We start from the raw sequence: 18205 nt of genomic DNA, 5'->3' as shown, positions 1-18205 counted from the left end.
TAATTCACAGTACCAAACCCCCTACTCCTGCAGGTTTAGACTGCACCAGCTTTGTGCATTTCAGTTTGGTTGTAATCAGTAAGAGCCAGCTCTTGAGAGGCACTGAGCCATGGACTACAATGCGATTTGCAGCTGCTCAGTAACTCTCAGGATTTGGCCCTCAAAAACTCAGGGCCAAATTTTTAAAGGAATTTAGGTGCTTAACTTCCACTGAAATAAAAATCTCCACCCACGCCCATTCTCAGTGTCTCCATTCCTGCACTTGACACAGGACCTGAGGGGAGCAAAGGTAATTCTAATGTATGTTTGCACCTCACCTAGGGGCCTTTGTAAGTCAAGAATAGCCAAACCAGTGTGTGCTGCAGCCCCACCCCACTCCCCTTCACTCACCCAACAGGTGATGTCCCTGCCCTCAGGAGACCCTCTGTGCCAAGGGCTGCAAGAGAAGATGGGAAAGAGCTTCTGCACCAGCTGGGGAACCCCCTTACACTGGGGATACTCCCTAGGGACCACTACTGCCCTCTTTATGGCCTCACCACATGGCCAGAGTAGCATCAAGATCTTAGTGCTACTGAGAATCTGGCCCTAGATTGGCATATCTGTAAGAACAGAGGGATATGTTGGAGTCCAAAGGCGAAGGCAAATGATTCTGCTTTGTGTGTTAAACACATTGTCCTTCCCCATTCCTTAGAACCTGAACCCCTCCATACTAACAAAGAGACTGGAACCATCCAGGTAGCATCCCTGGGCTGGCCTAATATTGACTGGGTTCCTGAGCTAATTTTGATCACGTTTCATTCAAAGTTGTTCCCGGGCTTAGTTGCAGATCATGCTCCAACACAAACTGCCATTTCAAAGCCCCAGCGAGTTTGAAATGTAAGTGTGGGGTATTGGCGTAGATCCCCATGCCTCACTGAGAAAAGAGACCCCCATGTTAGAAATTCCTCCAAAATTGTGCAACAACATTCTGACGTACCCACCCCACAAATGCTCTGCTGGATATCTACATATTTCATGTTATTAACTGAGTCCTGGGAGTGACCTTCGGAGGCTAGGTTTGGAGAAACATGCTAAAGTTGGCAGGTTTATTCAACTGTATTATTAGATGAACCTCTTTTTGTCATCAGGTGTGAAATCTCCTAAGAACAGGCTCTCTCATGTGAATTCCTGTGCATCAGCTGGATGGGAAATTCCTAATTTATCTTGCCCTATTCTGTTATTTACATTTCCAGTACCAGCTCCAGCTAGGTAATGCAAAAGCTCACCAAAACCAAAACAAAATAAAGTAACCAAACTGTTTTGAATCTCAGAGGTTTGGGTCTGGTTTGATTCAAGTTTGGGATGAAGATTCAAGTCAATCTTTATTTTATCCTAACTGGCTCAAGCATTCCAGCTAATGAGAAGAGACAGAGACAGTCCTGAGACACAAGGTCTAGATCTGGATCAGAACTTTCCCAGAGTTCAGTCCGATTAGAAGAAGGTAACCATCACCCTCTGTTATAAAAGTTATTAAAAATATATGGCGTAAACTTAAAAACAGACCTACGTGCTATTCTCCCTGTCTTCAAAGGGTGCCTAAATGTTTGGGGACATTTTTATTCTATGGAATAAACAGAAGCCACAGAATGAATATTCACCAAAACCAACCTCCCTGATTTGTTTTTATTGCAATTCACAGATAAACCCATCTTGGGCATTAGGGTCCGCTCCTGTGTACAAGGGGACAAACAAGCATTAAAATCACCACGTAAAATGTTAAAAGTGAGATTCAAAAATGCAAGGGTTCTCAGCAGCGGTCGGATCAATAAAACATGTGTAAAGTTAGTCAGCGTAATAGCTAAAGGCAAAAGGAGAAGTAGGACCATCTTACACACTCCCTTCCCTGCAAAGCCAATATGACCAGAGCCAGCCCAGGCACTAATCATGGGCCTGATCCTGAGAGGGGCTGAGCACTCCACAGTCAGGACACAGGCCAAATGTTTTGAACTTGAGGATTTGAAGTTAGGCATTTGACTAAAAGAGGTGTGATGTTTCTGAAGTGCTGAGCTCCCACAGCTCCCACCTCTCTTAGGTACTTACAGGGCCACCATTCCCATAGAACCTCACAATCTGAAATGTATTTATCCTCACAAACACCCCTGTGAAGTAGGGAAGGGCTGTTATCCCCTTTTTACAGATGGGGAACTGAGACACACAGACAAGACGTGAGTTGCCCAAGGCCACATAGGAAATCTGTGGCAGAGTGGGGAACTGAACCCCATTGAGTATCCTAACCACTGGCCCATCCTTCCTCTCTTCCTCCTCAAACTCATGGATTTGGGTGCCTACCGTACCAAGTGTATTGACCATATGTGACAGCTTGGAGTTTCCCAGGTTCTGAGCTGAGTAGGAAACTCATGGGCCGGCCAGACCAGTTACAGGACCACAGAGGTTGTGAACTGACTGCTTTGCCTTTCCCCTCCCCCCTGGAACTGGCAGTTCTGCTCGTGCTGCAAGCCCACACAAATCAGAAGATCCACCAAGCAGCCAGAAGTTTGCCGGCTCTGCCATTCCTGTTGTCATTTAGGCAGTGGTACTATCTGTAAGCAAGCACCAAGCTAACTTTTTCAACTCTAGATTACTTTCCCGGTCTCAGTGCAGTTACTAAGGAGGCACAAAGCCCAGGGCTTGGATACCACAGGGATGGTCTCAGAACCTGAATAGACTAGAATGCTGTGCACAATTGCCACGACAGCAGATGTCAAGCAATTGCCATGCAAGTCCTTCCGAAAGCAATCGCAGAGGGCTTTCCAACGAAGAGAGGAAAATAAAACGGCCGAGAGGAACAGAGGGAGACATTCATTGTATCGATTGTGTAAACTGTCACTGGAATGGCAATAAGCATTTTCGATGCCATCCCAGGGAGTAATCCAGCCTGATGATTAGTACATGGGAGATAAGTGGAAAATCAGATGTCTGGTGAGGGTGGTTCAAGCCTTCTCCTGACATTGATAATGTGCAGATACATAGATCACTGTCGGGGCAGCATGCCACTGCGAGCCGGTGTCTTTCTATTGCCTCATCAATCCATCATCCTCTTAGTTGCTGACACCTTGGCAGGCACTCACCGCCAGCTCTGCATTTGAATTGCAAGGAGCAAGCTCCACCAGGGAATACAGATTTTAGAATCTAAGATTCAAATTTGTTTAAGTATTGTGAACAGCAATTCCCTTGCAAGGCATCTTCATTGCCCTTTAGCCAAGGGGGAACAGTTGGGTCTTTGTTAGAAGTACAAATTGCTTCTTAATGCAAAGGATAAAGCAGAGCCCCGGCACCTCCTTAGAATTCCTCTTGGCACCTGGTAATGCTGCTGAATGTCAATTTTAATTTTTGAAATTTAAACAGAGGGCTTTGTGTCTAAGCTCCATCACATCAGAGGGAAGGGAGGAATAGTCAAAAAGGATTAAGGATCCAGTGGGGATTGAGGATCCATAGCAACTATACTTCATTTGGGTCTCAGACATTGGTTTAAATCATATTCTAGATGATACAATCGACAAGGCATTAGAGATTGGTAAGAGTATATAACACATGTACCTGGTTATGTACTCTTCCTCCCTCCTCAGCAGGAGGGGTATTTTGAGGTGCAATGAGGGGAGGAACACTCTGTCTTACACCAGGGCTGCATTTCCCCCTTCTCCACCAGTCAGTAAAGAGGCAATATACACTGCGGACCAAACAGGGGACAGAATAGCCTTTAAGAGCCTGATAATCTTTGTGCAACCTCAAACTGTTGCTGGAGCAAATTCACACTAGCGGTGATTCCATTAGCTTCAGTGGAGTTAGAGCTGGGATGAACTTGATCACAATGGGAGCCTCAGAGACTGATTCTTTTCTCGCTTTAGTATAAACTGGGAGTAAGTCAATGGAAGTCCAGGGAACTCTGCTGTATAAAATCATCATAAAGTAAGGGGAGAATCAGGCCCTGACACAATGGAATGTGAGTCAATAAAAGAAAGAGAGAGGGCCAGAAACTCAGCTGCTGCAAAACAACCTACTTCCCTTGGCTTCAAGAGAACAACCCCAATTTACACCAGTTGAGCATCTGTCATGAGTCACACCCACAAGAAAGGCCAGGATTGTATGTGAGATTCTATCCATGTGTTTAGTTTTCAATGGAGAATGTACAGTCACTCAGATGTAACAGGGAGAGAAGGAGAAGCAAAAAAGAGCACACAATAGATTTTTACATGGATTATGGGCCTGATCTAAAGCCCACGGAAGTCAGTGGAAAGATTGCCATTGACTTCAGCAGGGCTTGGATCCTCCTTATTTCAATGTATGCCTGAAATGTTGTGTGTACGTACAATGGTGGTTCTCTCAAGCAGAGGTACATGTATCCCTGGGGGTACATCAACGCATCGAGATATTTGCCTAGTTCTACTACAGGCTACATACAAAGCACTAGTGAAGTCAGTACAAACTAAGATTTCATACAGACAATTACTTATTTATACTGTTCTGCACACTATATCAGCTGTTCTCAAACTGTGGGTAAGTTCATTTTAATGGGGTAGCCAGGGCCAGTGTTAGGTTTGCTAGGGCCCAGGGCAGAAAGCTGAAGCTGAGTTTTTAAGTGCGGTGAAACTTGGGGCACACAAGACAAATCAAACTGTTCAAAGGGCTACAGTAGTCTGGAAAGGTTGAGAGCCACTGCTTTTCAAGATGTGCTAACTAATTATGCTAAACAATCTGTTCCACTTGCATTTTGTCGTGACGCTGGGAGTTCCTTTTCCCAGACCTGAGCTCGTCTCTCTCGCCAACAGAAGTTGGTCCAATAAAAGATATTACCTTACCCATCATGTATCTCTTTATAATATAAACACAATTCTTCCTTTAATGCTTTATTACTTGGGTCAATCATACTATAAATAGACAATTTCATGCAATCATTGATATAGAGTCTGATCCAAAGCATACTGAAGTCAATGGGAGCTTTTCCACTTACTTTAACGGGCTTTGGATTAGGCCCATAAACCATGTAAAATCTATTATGAATGGATTCCATTCCCTTAAGAATCATAGAATATCAGGGTTGGAAGGGACCTCAGGAGGTCATCTAGTCCAACCCCCTGCTCAAAGCAGGACCAATCCCCAATTTTTGCCTCAGATCCCTAAATGGCCCCCTCAAGGATTGGAAAAGGAGGCACACTGTATATGTCAGCAGTGAATGTTGTCGTAGAGCTCCTATTGTGAAATGTAGAATCATAGAAGATCAGGGTGGGAAGGGACCTCAGGAGGTCATCTAGTCCAACCCCCTACTCAAAGCAGGACCAATCCCCAATTTTTGCCCCAGATCCCTAAATAGCCCCCTCAAGGATTGAACTTACAACCCTGGGTTTAGCAGGCCAATGCTCAAACCACTGAGCTATCCGAAGATATAAAATTTGGATGACGATGTGTACTTTCTCCTTTTAAAACTACGCAAAAGATCAGCTCCCCCCCCCCCTCACACCCCCTCTATTAACACTAACTCAGACTGGAGTAGGGGCTCTCTTACTAATTTTCAATTCTGCTGCAGACGTGAAAGGTTAAAATGCTCACAACTGCCCCCACCACCTATCGCCCTTTGCAGCTTTGGAACAGACACACAGCGAGAAACCATTGTCTAAAAACATAATTTAATATGATTTTTTTGGTGGTGGTGGTTAGATTGTTTGCCAGACAGGAACAGAGACTTGACGTTCACTATATCATCATTCACGCGAGTATTGCATTGCATGGAAAAGGAAAGAAGAAAGTTACACTTGACCCCATACAAACAAACAAACGGCGTAGGAAGAACCAATGCATGTTATAATTCAGTCCCACTCTTCAGATCAATCAATCAATCAAGATGATGATAATAAAGCAAAATGTGCCAAGACTGAGCAGTTCTAACGTAGTGTGAGTGACAGGTTTACCCTGGAATCTTTTATACACTCATGGAACCCAGGTGCTGGTCAGTTTCAAGCAGCTGATCTCATTGTGTAACAAACACAAGGACAGAGATACACCAAGGGCTGGGGTGGGGGCTCGCTTGTTTTGTGTCCACCGATCAGATGTACAAATGGAGAAGGACGCGAAACTGACCCGTAGAGACAGTGGCGGGGGAGGTGGGTACAATGCAACCGGCCCCCCCTTTTAATCGGGGTATAAAAGAAAGCCAGAGAAAGTGCTGTACTTATTGTTGTTGCCGCCGTGTGCTTTGCCGCCGTCCAGCTTGACGTACACCTCGTCCCCCGACTCCAGGTGCAGCACCGCGCTGTTGCTGGCATAGTCGTAGTTCTGATCGGCGTCCTGCGCAATGGCACTGGCCCGCACCTGCGAACCAGCCAACGGGGGGGGGGAGGCTCAGGCGCTGCCCCCGCTCGCCCCCCACATCGCCCCCCTGCCCCCAAATCCTCCACACCTGCCTCTCTCCTTCCCCCTCTCGCTCGCACTCTTTCAAGCCCAGCTAACCCCTTCCCCTCTTTGCCCCTTTCCCTCTCTAGCCACCAACAGCCTTCTTACCTCTTTGTACCTATTTCCCCTCTAACCTACCTCCTTCCCCCACTTCGCCTCTTTAACCCACCGTCAGCCTTCGTCACCTTTTTTCCTCCTCCCCCTCTTTAAGCCTCCCACCAGCCTCTCCTCATTTAAAACCCCATCTTCTCCTTTCCCTCCTTCACCCCCTTTAGCCCCCAACTACTCTGTCCCTCTTCATCTTCCCTTTCCTCCGGGGCCCTTCTCCTTGACACATATTTATTTCCTCCTCCTCTTCCACTTCCCAGACCACTTCCTCCTCCCCCCCCCCCCCCCACACACACATACACTTTCACTCACTTCTGCACATTCAGCCCCCTCCCCACGGCAGGCACACCGAGAGCTCGCCTTGGCACAGCCTGCCTGCCAGACAGGCCATTCACTAGACAGAGTGCAGCTGGGAAAAGTTTCCTGCACGTCTCAGTCTCATTCCCCCTTGTTCCAGGTAGCGGAGTTTCTAAAGTGTACGGTAACTGTCCCCCGTAAGGTAACTTGTCACCTGGAGGATCCTGGAGAGTGGGGAGGGGCGGCCTTGCCCAGGCTGACACAGAGGAAAGTCAGGGCAGGAAAGAAAAGTCTGTTCTCAGAAGTGGAAAAATCACTACATTTAAGGAAGGGAGGGGGTAATGAAAAGGTCCGGTCCCCTGTACCCCAGATCCCAGGAGCCAATGTGGAAGGCTCTCTGAAACTGTCCTGGAGCCAGTGGGGTTCCAGGAAAAGAGGGAGGGACCCAGGGCAGGGAAAAGAGTCACACACACAAGAGGGAAGGATCCAGGAGAGAGGGAGTCCGAGAGCCAGGAGAGGCCACGAGATAGTGATGGGGCAATCTGTCAACATGCACTGAGCAGAGGTTCCCAAGCACACAGGCGGGGACAGAAATGCCGGGGCACAGGGAGCCAGGGACAGGATGGCAGTCTCACAGGTTTCTGCCCATATGGTGATGCCATCCCCTTAGGAGGATGTCGTGAGCACAGGGCACAGGATCGGGGCAGGGTATCCTGCACTGGGAGGGTGGGAGTAGGGTCCTGGGCACAGGGAGGCTGGCTGCCCTTGACAAAGTGGCACAGGAAAGGGGTATCCAACTCTCAGCACTTATAAAGATCACACTCAGGAGGGCATCGCGGGCACAATGGGGAGACAAGTAGCCCGGGAGTAAGGTGCCAGGGCACAAGAATGTTCCTAAGTGCTATAGGTACCCAGGTGGGGGGTGAGGATCCCAGGCCCAGTGGGTCAGGGTGCTGGTGTCCAGGGCTCAGGGTGAGGAGGGTCCCAGGAACGGGGGGATGAGGGTGCTGGTGTTCCAGCCACAGGAGGGTGAGGGACCCTGGCACAGACTGAGGTTCCCAGACACAGCATATGACTGGGCCAGTGTCCCAGGCATGAGGTGAGAGTCCAGGGCTCAAGTGCTGAGAGTCCCAGGCACAGACGGGTCAGAGTCCTGGGAATAGGGGGTGTGGAGATGCCATTGTCACAGGCATGGGGTGAGGGCCACGGGAACAGGGGTGAGGTTAGAGTCCCAGCACAGGGAGTGAAGGGCCTGGGCACGGGGGAGGAGGGTCCCAGCACAGGGGGAAGGGGAGGATCCTGGGCATACAAGGGTGCTGGTATCCCAGGCACATGGGGTGAGGAGCATGGAGGAGGTGAGGAGCATGCGGGGAGGGTCCCAGCCCAACCCAAGGCAGAGGATCCCAGGCACAGGGCTGAGAGTCCTGGGTATGGATGGGTAGGGGACGGCGTGGGGAAAGGTGAGGGTACCAGGAGCATGGGGTTGCGGTGTCCTGGGCTCAGAGGGTGAGGGGCACAAGGGAGTGAGGGTCCAGAGCATGAGGTGGGGGGAATAAGGGTCCCAGCTCAGGGCTGAGGGTCCTGGTAAATGCTGGGGGTCCCAGCCCATGGCGGTGGCGGGGGGAGGTGGTTCCAGTAAAGGCGGAGGGGGGAGGGATGAGGGTCCCAGAGTGGCGTGGGGGGAAGGGTCACGGGCACATGGGGTACGGGTGTCCTGGGCCTAGAGGACAAGGGGCACTGGAGTGAGGACATAGGTGCTGGCACTAGGGTGCTGCCGCACTCCCTGGCTTAAGGTAGTTTCCCTCAGATACAGGGTTTTTCCAGTTTGAATCAGGAGGGTCCCTGTAAAGACAGAAGGTCCCAGGCAGGGGACAGGGCTGAAGGTCCCAGCTCGGGGTGATGGAAGGGTGGGTCCCGATCCAGGGCAGTGGAAGGAGGGATCCCGAGGGTCCCAGGCCGTGGAAGGGGCGTCCTGGCCCGGGACAGTGCAAGGGGGGCCCCGCCGGGTCGCGAGGGCCCCAGGGCAGTGGAAGGGGGGTCCCGGTTGGGGAGCGGTAGAAGGGGGGATCCCGGCCCGGGGCGGTGGAAGGAGGGATCTCGAGGGGCCCGGGGCAGTGGAAGGGGGGTCCCGGCTCGGGGTGGTGGAAGGGGGGATCCCGAGAGGCCCGGGGCGGTGGAAGGGGGGGTCCCGGCCCGGGGAGGTAGAAGGAGGGATCCCGAGGGGCCCGGAGCAGTGGAAGGGGGTCCCCAGGGGCCCGGGGCGGTGGAAGGGGGGTCCTGGCTCTGGGCGCTGGAAGGAGGGATCCTGAGGGGCCCGAGGCAGTGGAAGGGGGTCCCGGCTCGGGGTGCTGGAAGGGGGGTCCCCAGGGGCCCGGGGCGGTGAAAGGGGAGTCCCGGCTCTGGGCGCTGGAAGGAGGGATCCCGAGGGGCCCGAGGCAGTGGAAGGGGGTCCCGGCTCGGGGTGCTGGAAGGGGGGTCCCGGCTCTGGGTGCTGGAAGGAGGGATCCCGAGGGCCCCGGGGCAGTGGAAGAGGGGTCCCCAGGGGCCCGGGTGATGGAAGGGGGGGTCCCGGCCCGTGCTGGGGGGGATCCGGGCCAGCCCCCAGGACCCACCTGGCCGTTCTTGCAGAGATCCGCCCACATGCTGGTGCCGTCCCCGCCGCGCATGAGGATGTGGTAGGTGAAGAAGTAGATGCCCCGCACCTGGCAGCTGAACTTGCCCGTGGCCGGCTCGTAGTGGTTGCCCAGGTTGGTCACCACGTCGTCGAACTTGAGCACCTCGTAGCCCTCGTGGGGGCTCTTCAGCCCCACGTAGAAGGCGATCCGGGGGCCGCTGAAGGCCGCGCTCAGCGCCCCGCTCACCTCCCCGGCGGCGCCCGCCCCGGGGCCGCCGCCCGCTGCAGCCCCGGGGGCGCCGGCCCCGGCCACCGCCAGCCCCGGCAGCCCCGGCTTGCCCGAGTCTCCCCGCTCTCCGGGCGGCCCTCTGGGACCGGGGGGCCCCGGCTCCCCTGGCGGGCCCCGGGGCCCCGGCTTGCCCGGCCGGCCGGGCTCCCCCTTGGGTCCCGGGAGGAAGGGCGGCGGGGGGTTGGCGCTCAGGTCCTGCAGCGCCTCCACGGCGGCCGCGCTGCTGGGGCCGCCGGCCCGGGCGCTGGCGCTGCTATAGGGGTCGCAGATCATGCGGCAGGTGCCCATCATCTCGTAGTGCGCCGCGCTCTCGGGGGCCGCCTGCAGCAGCAGCGGGACGGCGATGAGCAGCGCGAGTCCCATGGCGAGGGCCAGCCCGGCCGCGGCCAGCAGCCGCTTCCTCCGGTGCCAGAGCCGGGCAGCGAGCGCGACCAGCTCCTCCTTGCTGGGCGAGGTAATGGTGACTCAGTGGCGAAGCCTCCCTGCGGGGAGGGCAGAGAAGCGGATCAGCCCCCGGCCTGGGGCAAAGCGGCTGCGCCCCCCGCCCCTCCTACCCCGCCGCCCGCCCCCGGCTCCCCTCTAGCGGGGCCCCACTCAGCCTCACTCGGGCTCCGCTTCCCCAGGCTGCCACCGCGACTCTTGGCATCGCCCGGCCGGAGCCTGCTGCGGGGCACCTGCCAGCCCGCCCCGGGCTCTCCCGCTGGACGGGGCCACCCAGCCTTGCACCGGGCAGGCGCGGGGGGGGGTCACTAGCTCCCATCCCCCTCCCTCCTATGCCCCCGACAGCAGCCTCCCTCCCCGGGGATCCCCCCTCCCAGCGGGCAGTGCCAGGCGCCAGCTGTAACTCACGAGCGAGCGGAGCGGCGGAGCAGCTCCCAGGGCACAGGCGAACAGGTCGGGTAACTTTCCCCCAAGTGCTCAGCTCAGCCCGGCCGGGAACAAGGGCCCCCGGGCCCGCTCAGCGGGCAGCCACCATCGCCACGAGCCCACCCCACGCTGGTCTGCACCAGGAGGTTTTATCCGCTCCGTCGCGGTCCCCAGGAAGGGACGGGGAGAGGCTTTTCAAGCCGGCGACTCCATCCTCCCTGCAGAATGAGCAGCGGGCGACGATCCACAGCGGGGATGGGAAGCCACCTTACACAAGAAGCCTGCCCGCTGCGTGGTGATGCTCACACCTGCTTGCTGAGCCCATAATGTCCCGGCCAAGGTGACTTGCGCTCAGTGTTTGCTACGCTGTGATTTCTCTCCCCGCCGAGACAGAGTTGAGCTGCTGAGTTCAGAATGAAGACTGAAATCAATTAGACTCTCTAGTGGTGAAGTCGGGCTCCCCTTAGACTAAATCCTGTGTTTGCTTGGATATGAACTGGATCACTGAATAGGGCTTTTTCCGTCATTAACTTAAATTACAATCTTATATTCAATACCTTTATGCATCCCAGTGATCTCTTTCCTTGGTTCTTTCCTTTGCGGCTATTCACCAGGATTTTAGAGTTTTCTATAAATGTTTTCCCCAGATCTTTCTAATGTTTTGTTAGCCATTCTCCCCCACATCACAGCCCTAGATGCTCCTCACTACCAGAATTAAGTATCTGGAACTCAATATATTCAGCAGCTAATAAAATATGATAAGTTTGGTATGACAAAGTGTTCAAACTGCCTGCTGAATGCTGATTCAAAACTGTTGACATTCATGGGAGATAAAACACTATTTCCATTCACAAAATATCAAAGACAATGGTACTGATTATTTTCTACTTAATAGAGCTACTAGAAACTGATGGGCTATTACATTAACTATTCTCATTCCCCACAACTTCTAGGCACCTGGTTCTGTTCTCACACAGATTTTGTCTTCCAGAGTTACTTCTTTTTTTACACCATGTGAGATCAGAAACAGCCCTAATATGTATATTTGATTTTGCCCAGCAGGAAAACAAAAAAATATAAAACTCAAACACTGGCCTTGATTCTGACCTTATTTACACTGGTGTAAAACAGGTGTAACTCCAGTCAATGGATTTACAATGATGGGGGATCAGAATCAGGTGTAACATTATTTATATATTTCCTTTGAGAGATGAAGGACCAGAACTCCAGCTAGGCTCAATCAGCACTGACTTCAAGGGAGGTATGTCAATTTACATCCTCTGAGGATCTTGCCCATAATTTGAATTGATGAAATTTTCAAATATATTCCAATATTTTTTAAATTTCAACTAAACACATAATTATAACCACAGAACAAAAGATATTAAGTCATGGCTGTAACTGCATTCTACCCCATTCATTTGTCAAACTTGAAAAACAAACCACTTGGTTTTATAAAGAGTTGCTATAAAAAAGACAATATTAATGGATCCACCAAGACAATGCTCCTGTCCAGAAGATGAGACTAAAGACCTGTTCACATTAAAGGAAATTCACTATAGTAATTACACTGGAGTGAACAGCTGTTGGATGCACTGTACAGGTCAGTGCAGTGGCTCTCGACCTTTCCAGACTTCTGTATCCCTTTCAGGAGTCTGATTTCTCTTGCGTACCAAGTCTCACCTCTTTTAAAAACTACTTGCTTACAAAATCAGATATAAAAATACAAAACTGTCACAGCACACTATTGCTGAAAAATTGCTTACTTTCTCATTTTTACCATATAATTATAAAATAAATCAGTTGGAATATAACTATTGTACTTACATTTCCGAGTATAGTATATTGCACAGTATAAACAAGTCATTGTAGGAAGTTTTAGTTTGTACTGACTTTGCTAGTGCTTTTTATGTGGCCTGTGTTAAAACTAAGCAAATACCTAGATGTGATGATGTGCCCCCTGGAAGACCTCTGTGTATCCCCAGGGCTATGCATGCATCTGGTTGAGAACCACTGGATCAATGCAAAGTGGAGTTCACTGAGCTTAATTCAGCAACAATGCATTTACATTAAGGGTTTGCCCCAGTGTAATTATACTGATGTAGCTACCCCCATATCAATTTCCTTAAGGGTCTAAAAGGTGACAGAAGTGCCCAGTGAAGAAACAAATGACACAGAGACGATTTTATGGTAAATATGGTAGTAATTTCCCAAATTACGATTTCAATGCAGAAAGGCATTAGGGAAGATGCCTAAATTGACTCAATGCCTATCACCTGGGTCATCCCCCTTTCTACAAATTGCCATTATTTCCTTTTGCTTTTCTGACTGAATGACAGTGTTGTCCAGAGAGCTCTTGCATCATTAAAAGTCTATGGGGCTCTTGCCTCTGGGCAATAAGTTATGATGCTATCCACGTATCTAATGTGAGTCTGTTGGGCACCCATCCCGCAGCTGGAAGAGAAAGTAAGGGGGTTGTTTTATTGTTACATAGATTTCCTAAGGGCTAGATTTCAGCCTGTCCCAATTTCTTGGTGCTGAAAAAAATCAATTTACTTTGGTTTCAGCACTGTTAAGGGCAGACTCTTTTGTTCTGAAAGAATAGTAAAACTTGTAGGTCAAAGGAAGCGAGTCATTTAGGGCTTAAAGTCAATAGTCCTTAGGCATCATGTGCAAATGATGGCATGTACACTTATTACAGTTGCCCCCAAAAGAACTCAGAGTCCTTCTAGGAGCTTTTATTGCAATTTAAAGAGAGGGGGAATTAAGACCTTTCAAACTGGAATGCATATGCTTATGGCCCAGATTCTTATCCCCATTACACCAGTAGGAATCGTGAATAAACCTAGTGTCTTCACTGGAGTTACTCTGGATTTATAGTGCTATATCTGAGATCAGTATCGGGGCCCTTGCCCTCAGAGTATCCCCTTATCTCTCCACATCTCAGTATGTAAAGCTGCCAGGGATATAGGTTTAACAGAAAACCTGTAAAAAAAATTGTACAGATAATTAAAGAGGGACACAAAATTACAGGAACCAGGTCCATTATCTAGGAATGTCCAGAAAAACATTTTAGGAAAGGAGATCACCAAGTTCATCTAGGTTCCTTTCCCCTCCTTTGAGTTAATAGTTGTATCCCACAATATTATTTTAGTTCCACATACTCATCTGAAGCCTGGTAAAATCTATTTCCAATAATTGTTCCCATTGCTGTCCCAGTAGTTTTATCCAAATATTAAGTAACTAAATACATTCTGCTTAAATTGCTTTGCTGATCAGCCCTTCCTAAGCTTCAGTTAATTTCTCTTTTGTTTTGGTATTTGTCACTAGCTCAGATCCCCTTGTATATATGAATCCCCTGTATTCCCTTCAGCGTTGTGTATACCTCACTAAAATGGCCCTTTAATCTCCTGTTTTCCAAACACTGCCGCTACACAGTAACTTTTCGAATCCTTCTTGAATAATTAAGTTCCTGTATCATTTGGGCTGTCCTCTCTATTTGCATCCTATCATTTTTATAATAAGGTGACTGGGACTGTGAACAATATTCCAAATGTGGCCTCACTTAGTCCCTTATACAATGCTAGGATAATTTTCTATGACAAGGGATCAATTATTTCCACAAGTCAACAAGGACAGAACAAGTAGGAACAGGCTTACAGCTGTAGCAGGGAAAAAGCTAGGTGAACTCTTAGCAAAATGTTTATAAAGGACAGTTAAGCAATCAAAGAAGCAGACAAGACGGGTGGCAGACATGCCAATAGTTAGATTAGACACGCTTCTGCCAGGGATTTTTAATTAATAGTTTCATTCTTCTTCTATGATGCATGGAGATGGGCTAAATTACCCACCAGAAGTTCCTTCCAAACCAAATTGTTCTAAGATCAGCATAGTATCAGTTTAAGGTCTGATATATTTAACCCAGGGGGGTTAAATCCTGCACTTTATGGGATGTGGCCTGGATGATTTAATACATCTTTTGCATGTAACTACCACTGTGATCCTGTCAGATTCTGCCATGGGTAAATTAAGTAGTAGCTTATTCTGGGAGTAGCCCCATTGCAGCCAATGAGACCAATCATGGAGTAAGATACTACTTATTGTCAATAAAGGTGGCAGACTCTGGCCTGATACATTTACATATGCCAGTGATTTGTTTGCTTTTCTTTCCTTTACTGCAATAGAGAAACGTTTTGGACAATATTTACCCACTAATCTTCCTAGCGCTTCATTTGCCCCTCACCCCCATTCCAGCCCTAGATCCTTCTCACTACTAGAATTAACTATCTGGAACTCAATATATTCAGCAGCTAGTAAAATGATACATTTAGTCCCTATCTTAAAGTGTTCAAATTTCTTGGTGAATGCTGATTCAAATCTGTTAATGTGCCATTCACCAAGTATAAAAGACAACGGCTCTGATTATTTTTGCTTAATTAAGGTACCAGAAACAGTTGGGCTATTACATTTAATTAACTCATTACTGACAAATCCTATGCATCTAGTTCTGATCTCATTCACACAGGTTTACTGACACCGCTGGCTTAATAGAGTCATTTCCAATTTACACCACTATGTAAACCCAACAGGGACATGTGGCTTTGCACAGTAGGAAAGGCACAGGTTTTCATTAAACAGTACAAACAGCCTCATGATTCACATCTTACTGTCTGCAGGGGAGACCTGGAATAATTGGGGTGGTACTGGCTTAAAGCCAGTGTGTGAGGTCAGAATCAGGCCCACTGTTTTTAAACATAATTTCTATTACAGATCTAATTTGAAATGAAAATATTTTCACATATATTCCAAACATCTGAGTTATTATAGTTACAATTGCACATATTATTGTATTTACAAACACATGTTAGCTACCACAACTATTCTCTACCACATTCATTTGCCGTATTTAAAAGACAAAAGGCCAGAGCGCCTTAAAGCGATCCCTCCCCCTGTAGGGTGTGTTTGGAGAGTTAAAGGTACAGAAGGGAGCCATGCCTGGTGCTGCATGTCTTGATGAGGGCAGTGGGCATAACATAGTCATAACCTTTAGGAGCTCCATTGACTTCAGTTGGAGAAGGCTGGACTTACAGTGAAAAGGTGTATTAGAAGACAGGTGAAATGATTTATCATCACAGAGACAGCAGCTATTCAGAAAAGCGAAACAAACTCAGCCTACAGTCTATTAAACCAATGAGAGTTTTGCCATTGCCTTTAATCAGAGCAGGCTCGGACCCTTTCATGTTACTTCATCAGTGTCTATAATGTATATCAATGTACACAAAACTCTAAAGAGAACAGATACTACAAAAATTGTTAAAGCTTGTGCCAAATGAAATAACCACAGGGCATGAAATACAGCTTAAGAGCAGTCAGGCCCTAAAGGAATGTAGATAGAATTTCTTTACATAGACACTAGTTGTTAATAATTGATCCAAAATATTTCACCTGGGAAAAAGAACAGTTCAGCTACCGACGCTGCCCCAGATCCTCAGCTGCTGCGGGTGAAACACGCTCTGAACGACTCAGCTCTCACAGGCACAGCTCGGGGTAAGCGGAGAGTGTGCAAACGTGGCTTTAAGTCACTTCTTTGGTCCTCTGAGCCTAGGGGTGTCCTGGCATTGGCTGGATCCCTGGCATAAATTTACTCTGGATGCCCACAGAGCCACAGGATTGGAAGGGATCCCTGGCCATGCCTCCTAAACTGGTAACTGGGGGGAAATGAAGGAGCTGCTATAGCGGCTCTATGCTTCCTGGGGAATTCTCATATGCAAAAGGAATCTTCAGTGCCCAGTTTCAGTGCTTTAGTGCCACTAGAGTGGTACAAAGTTGCCTTAATAGAGGGCAGGATCTGGGCCAGGATCGCTGTGGCAACCTCTGAGAGCAGGTTTGGTGCTTAAATGGTAAATTAAAGCAAGACACAGGACAAAATTCTGCAGTTGTTAAAAGGCAAGACTGAAGAATTTGGGCCACAGTTAGGGTCCTCTTTCCCAATTCAATGCTCCAACGTCTGCATTTATAAACCATTGGAGGGGAACCAGGTTAGCGCTATATTTTTCTTGTTCAATTTGCTTATTTAAACAACCACCCCTTTTCTAATGTGTCTGCTCTGCAATGCTTATATGATTGAATAACTGTTTTTCTAACTGGGGAAGGGAGAGTTTGCTACAAAAATGGTCCAAGTTAATGCAACTGCATTTATGGAAAAGATAACAGTGATTTCAAATGAATGAGTAACCATCTAAAAGTCTGAGCTCACTTTCAGTATAAGACAAAAACCCTAGCTACTAAATTACATAGCACAATAGTTGGTTTTGAGCTAAAGGAATTTTCAGGCATGGAGATAAAGTAGGCCTCACCTATAACCATCAGAATAAACTAGATATATATTTGGCCATAGTGTGGTTGGCATTGTGTATATGTGTGTGCTAGAAAACCCATGACAGAAACTGGAAATTGGCGACCTTTCTTCCAACCCCTCTGAAATGTCCTTGAGAACCCATTTCTCAGGATCATCAGAAAGCAGTCCTGGGATGTGGTTTTGGGGTCAAGACACATAACCAGTGTATTTATTCACATTCCCCCTCCCCTCCCCCCGGGTTTAATCAAACTCCTACTCACAATTCCTCGGCAGATTCTTTCTGCTATGCATAGGGATACGTTGCCGCAGGGGGATGCAGTGCATGAATGGCTGGTTTTAGCCAGAATTCAAGCATACATAATAACTCTTTCTGTAGTGTGTATCCGCTTCCATCTGGGAGTCCTCTACACCTGTGTTCATGTGCCAACCAGAATTTGTCCTCTTGAATCTCGCAAAGTTACTTTTAAAAAAAAAATCAAATCTGCAGGGGTGACAGATGGCTGTATCTGGACCTCTGATGTACTATTTTCTGTTACATTGCTGAACTTTACCTAACTTTTATGTGAATAAATGTTCTCCTTATTATCATTAACCATACAGCTCCACAGTTGTGCATGGTACTTGACAAATAAAAGACTTGGCCCTGTCCCAGAGAGATAGCGTTCTGGAAAAAAACAGTTCACCAGAGTGTGGGGTGCTGAGAAACCTGTCTATACATAACCCAAGACAGATGTTTATTGGGTGGAACAGAAGCAGCAGTACCTTTATATCAGAGCCTTGCAACCCGATGGAACCCAACGGGACCTGACTACAAGTGTCCAGTTAGGGTCAGATATGAAAAGGCCTCAACTCACTCGACTCAACTCAGACAGGCGGCAGTCATGGGGCCCTGGACGCGATGGCAGGGCTGGGATTATTTCCATGGGCTGGTGGCAGAAGTGCCACCCAGTGAGGGAGCGCTGAGCTTACACCAGCTGTTTCCCACCTTGAGACACACACAAGATGCGGCCAGATGGGATCCTACTCCAGACATTCCCTGCCCATGCCCTATCTTGTGCTCCGAGTAGGGAGTACTTCATGGTGCTGTGCAAAAGGTGCCCTCACTGCAGCACTTCAGGAAATCAAAGAAGAAGATGATTGGGGGGCTCTGCATTTGGGTACTGACCCTGGGCCGGGGCTCCCACCCACCCTCTGCCCACACCCAGGATCTGGTGGAAGGTGGCAGCGAACGGGAGGAGGAGGATGGCTG

General features: G+C 48.9%; 2 protein-coding genes across 2 annotated transcripts in view; both read right to left on the bottom strand.

The window, feature by feature from the left end:
• Positions 1-18205, bottom strand: part of C11H2orf76 (chromosome 11 C2orf76 homolog) — a 222657-nt gene that overhangs the window by 80564 nt on the left and 123888 nt on the right. The window lies entirely within an intron of this gene.
• On the bottom strand, positions 5644-16227 carry C1QL2 (complement C1q like 2). The gene is made up of 4 exons (XM_073305218.2): positions 16044-16227; positions 10581-11001; positions 9441-10213; positions 5644-6342 (listed from the first exon to the last, which is right to left on the bottom strand). The coding sequence occupies exons 3-4, from the start codon at positions 10092-10094 to the stop codon at positions 6163-6165; spliced, it is 834 nt and encodes a 277-aa protein (XP_073161319.1). The 5' UTR covers positions 10095-10213; positions 10581-11001; positions 16044-16227; the 3' UTR covers positions 5644-6162.

Source organism: Lepidochelys kempii, chromosome 11 (genome assembly GCF_965140285.1).
Source record: "Lepidochelys kempii isolate rLepKem1 chromosome 11, rLepKem1.hap1, whole genome shotgun sequence".
NCBI classification, from domain to species: Eukaryota; Metazoa; Chordata; order Testudines; family Cheloniidae; genus Lepidochelys; species Lepidochelys kempii.
Note: the sequence above shows the minus strand (reverse complement) of the source record. Positions and strands in the feature narration are given on the sequence as shown.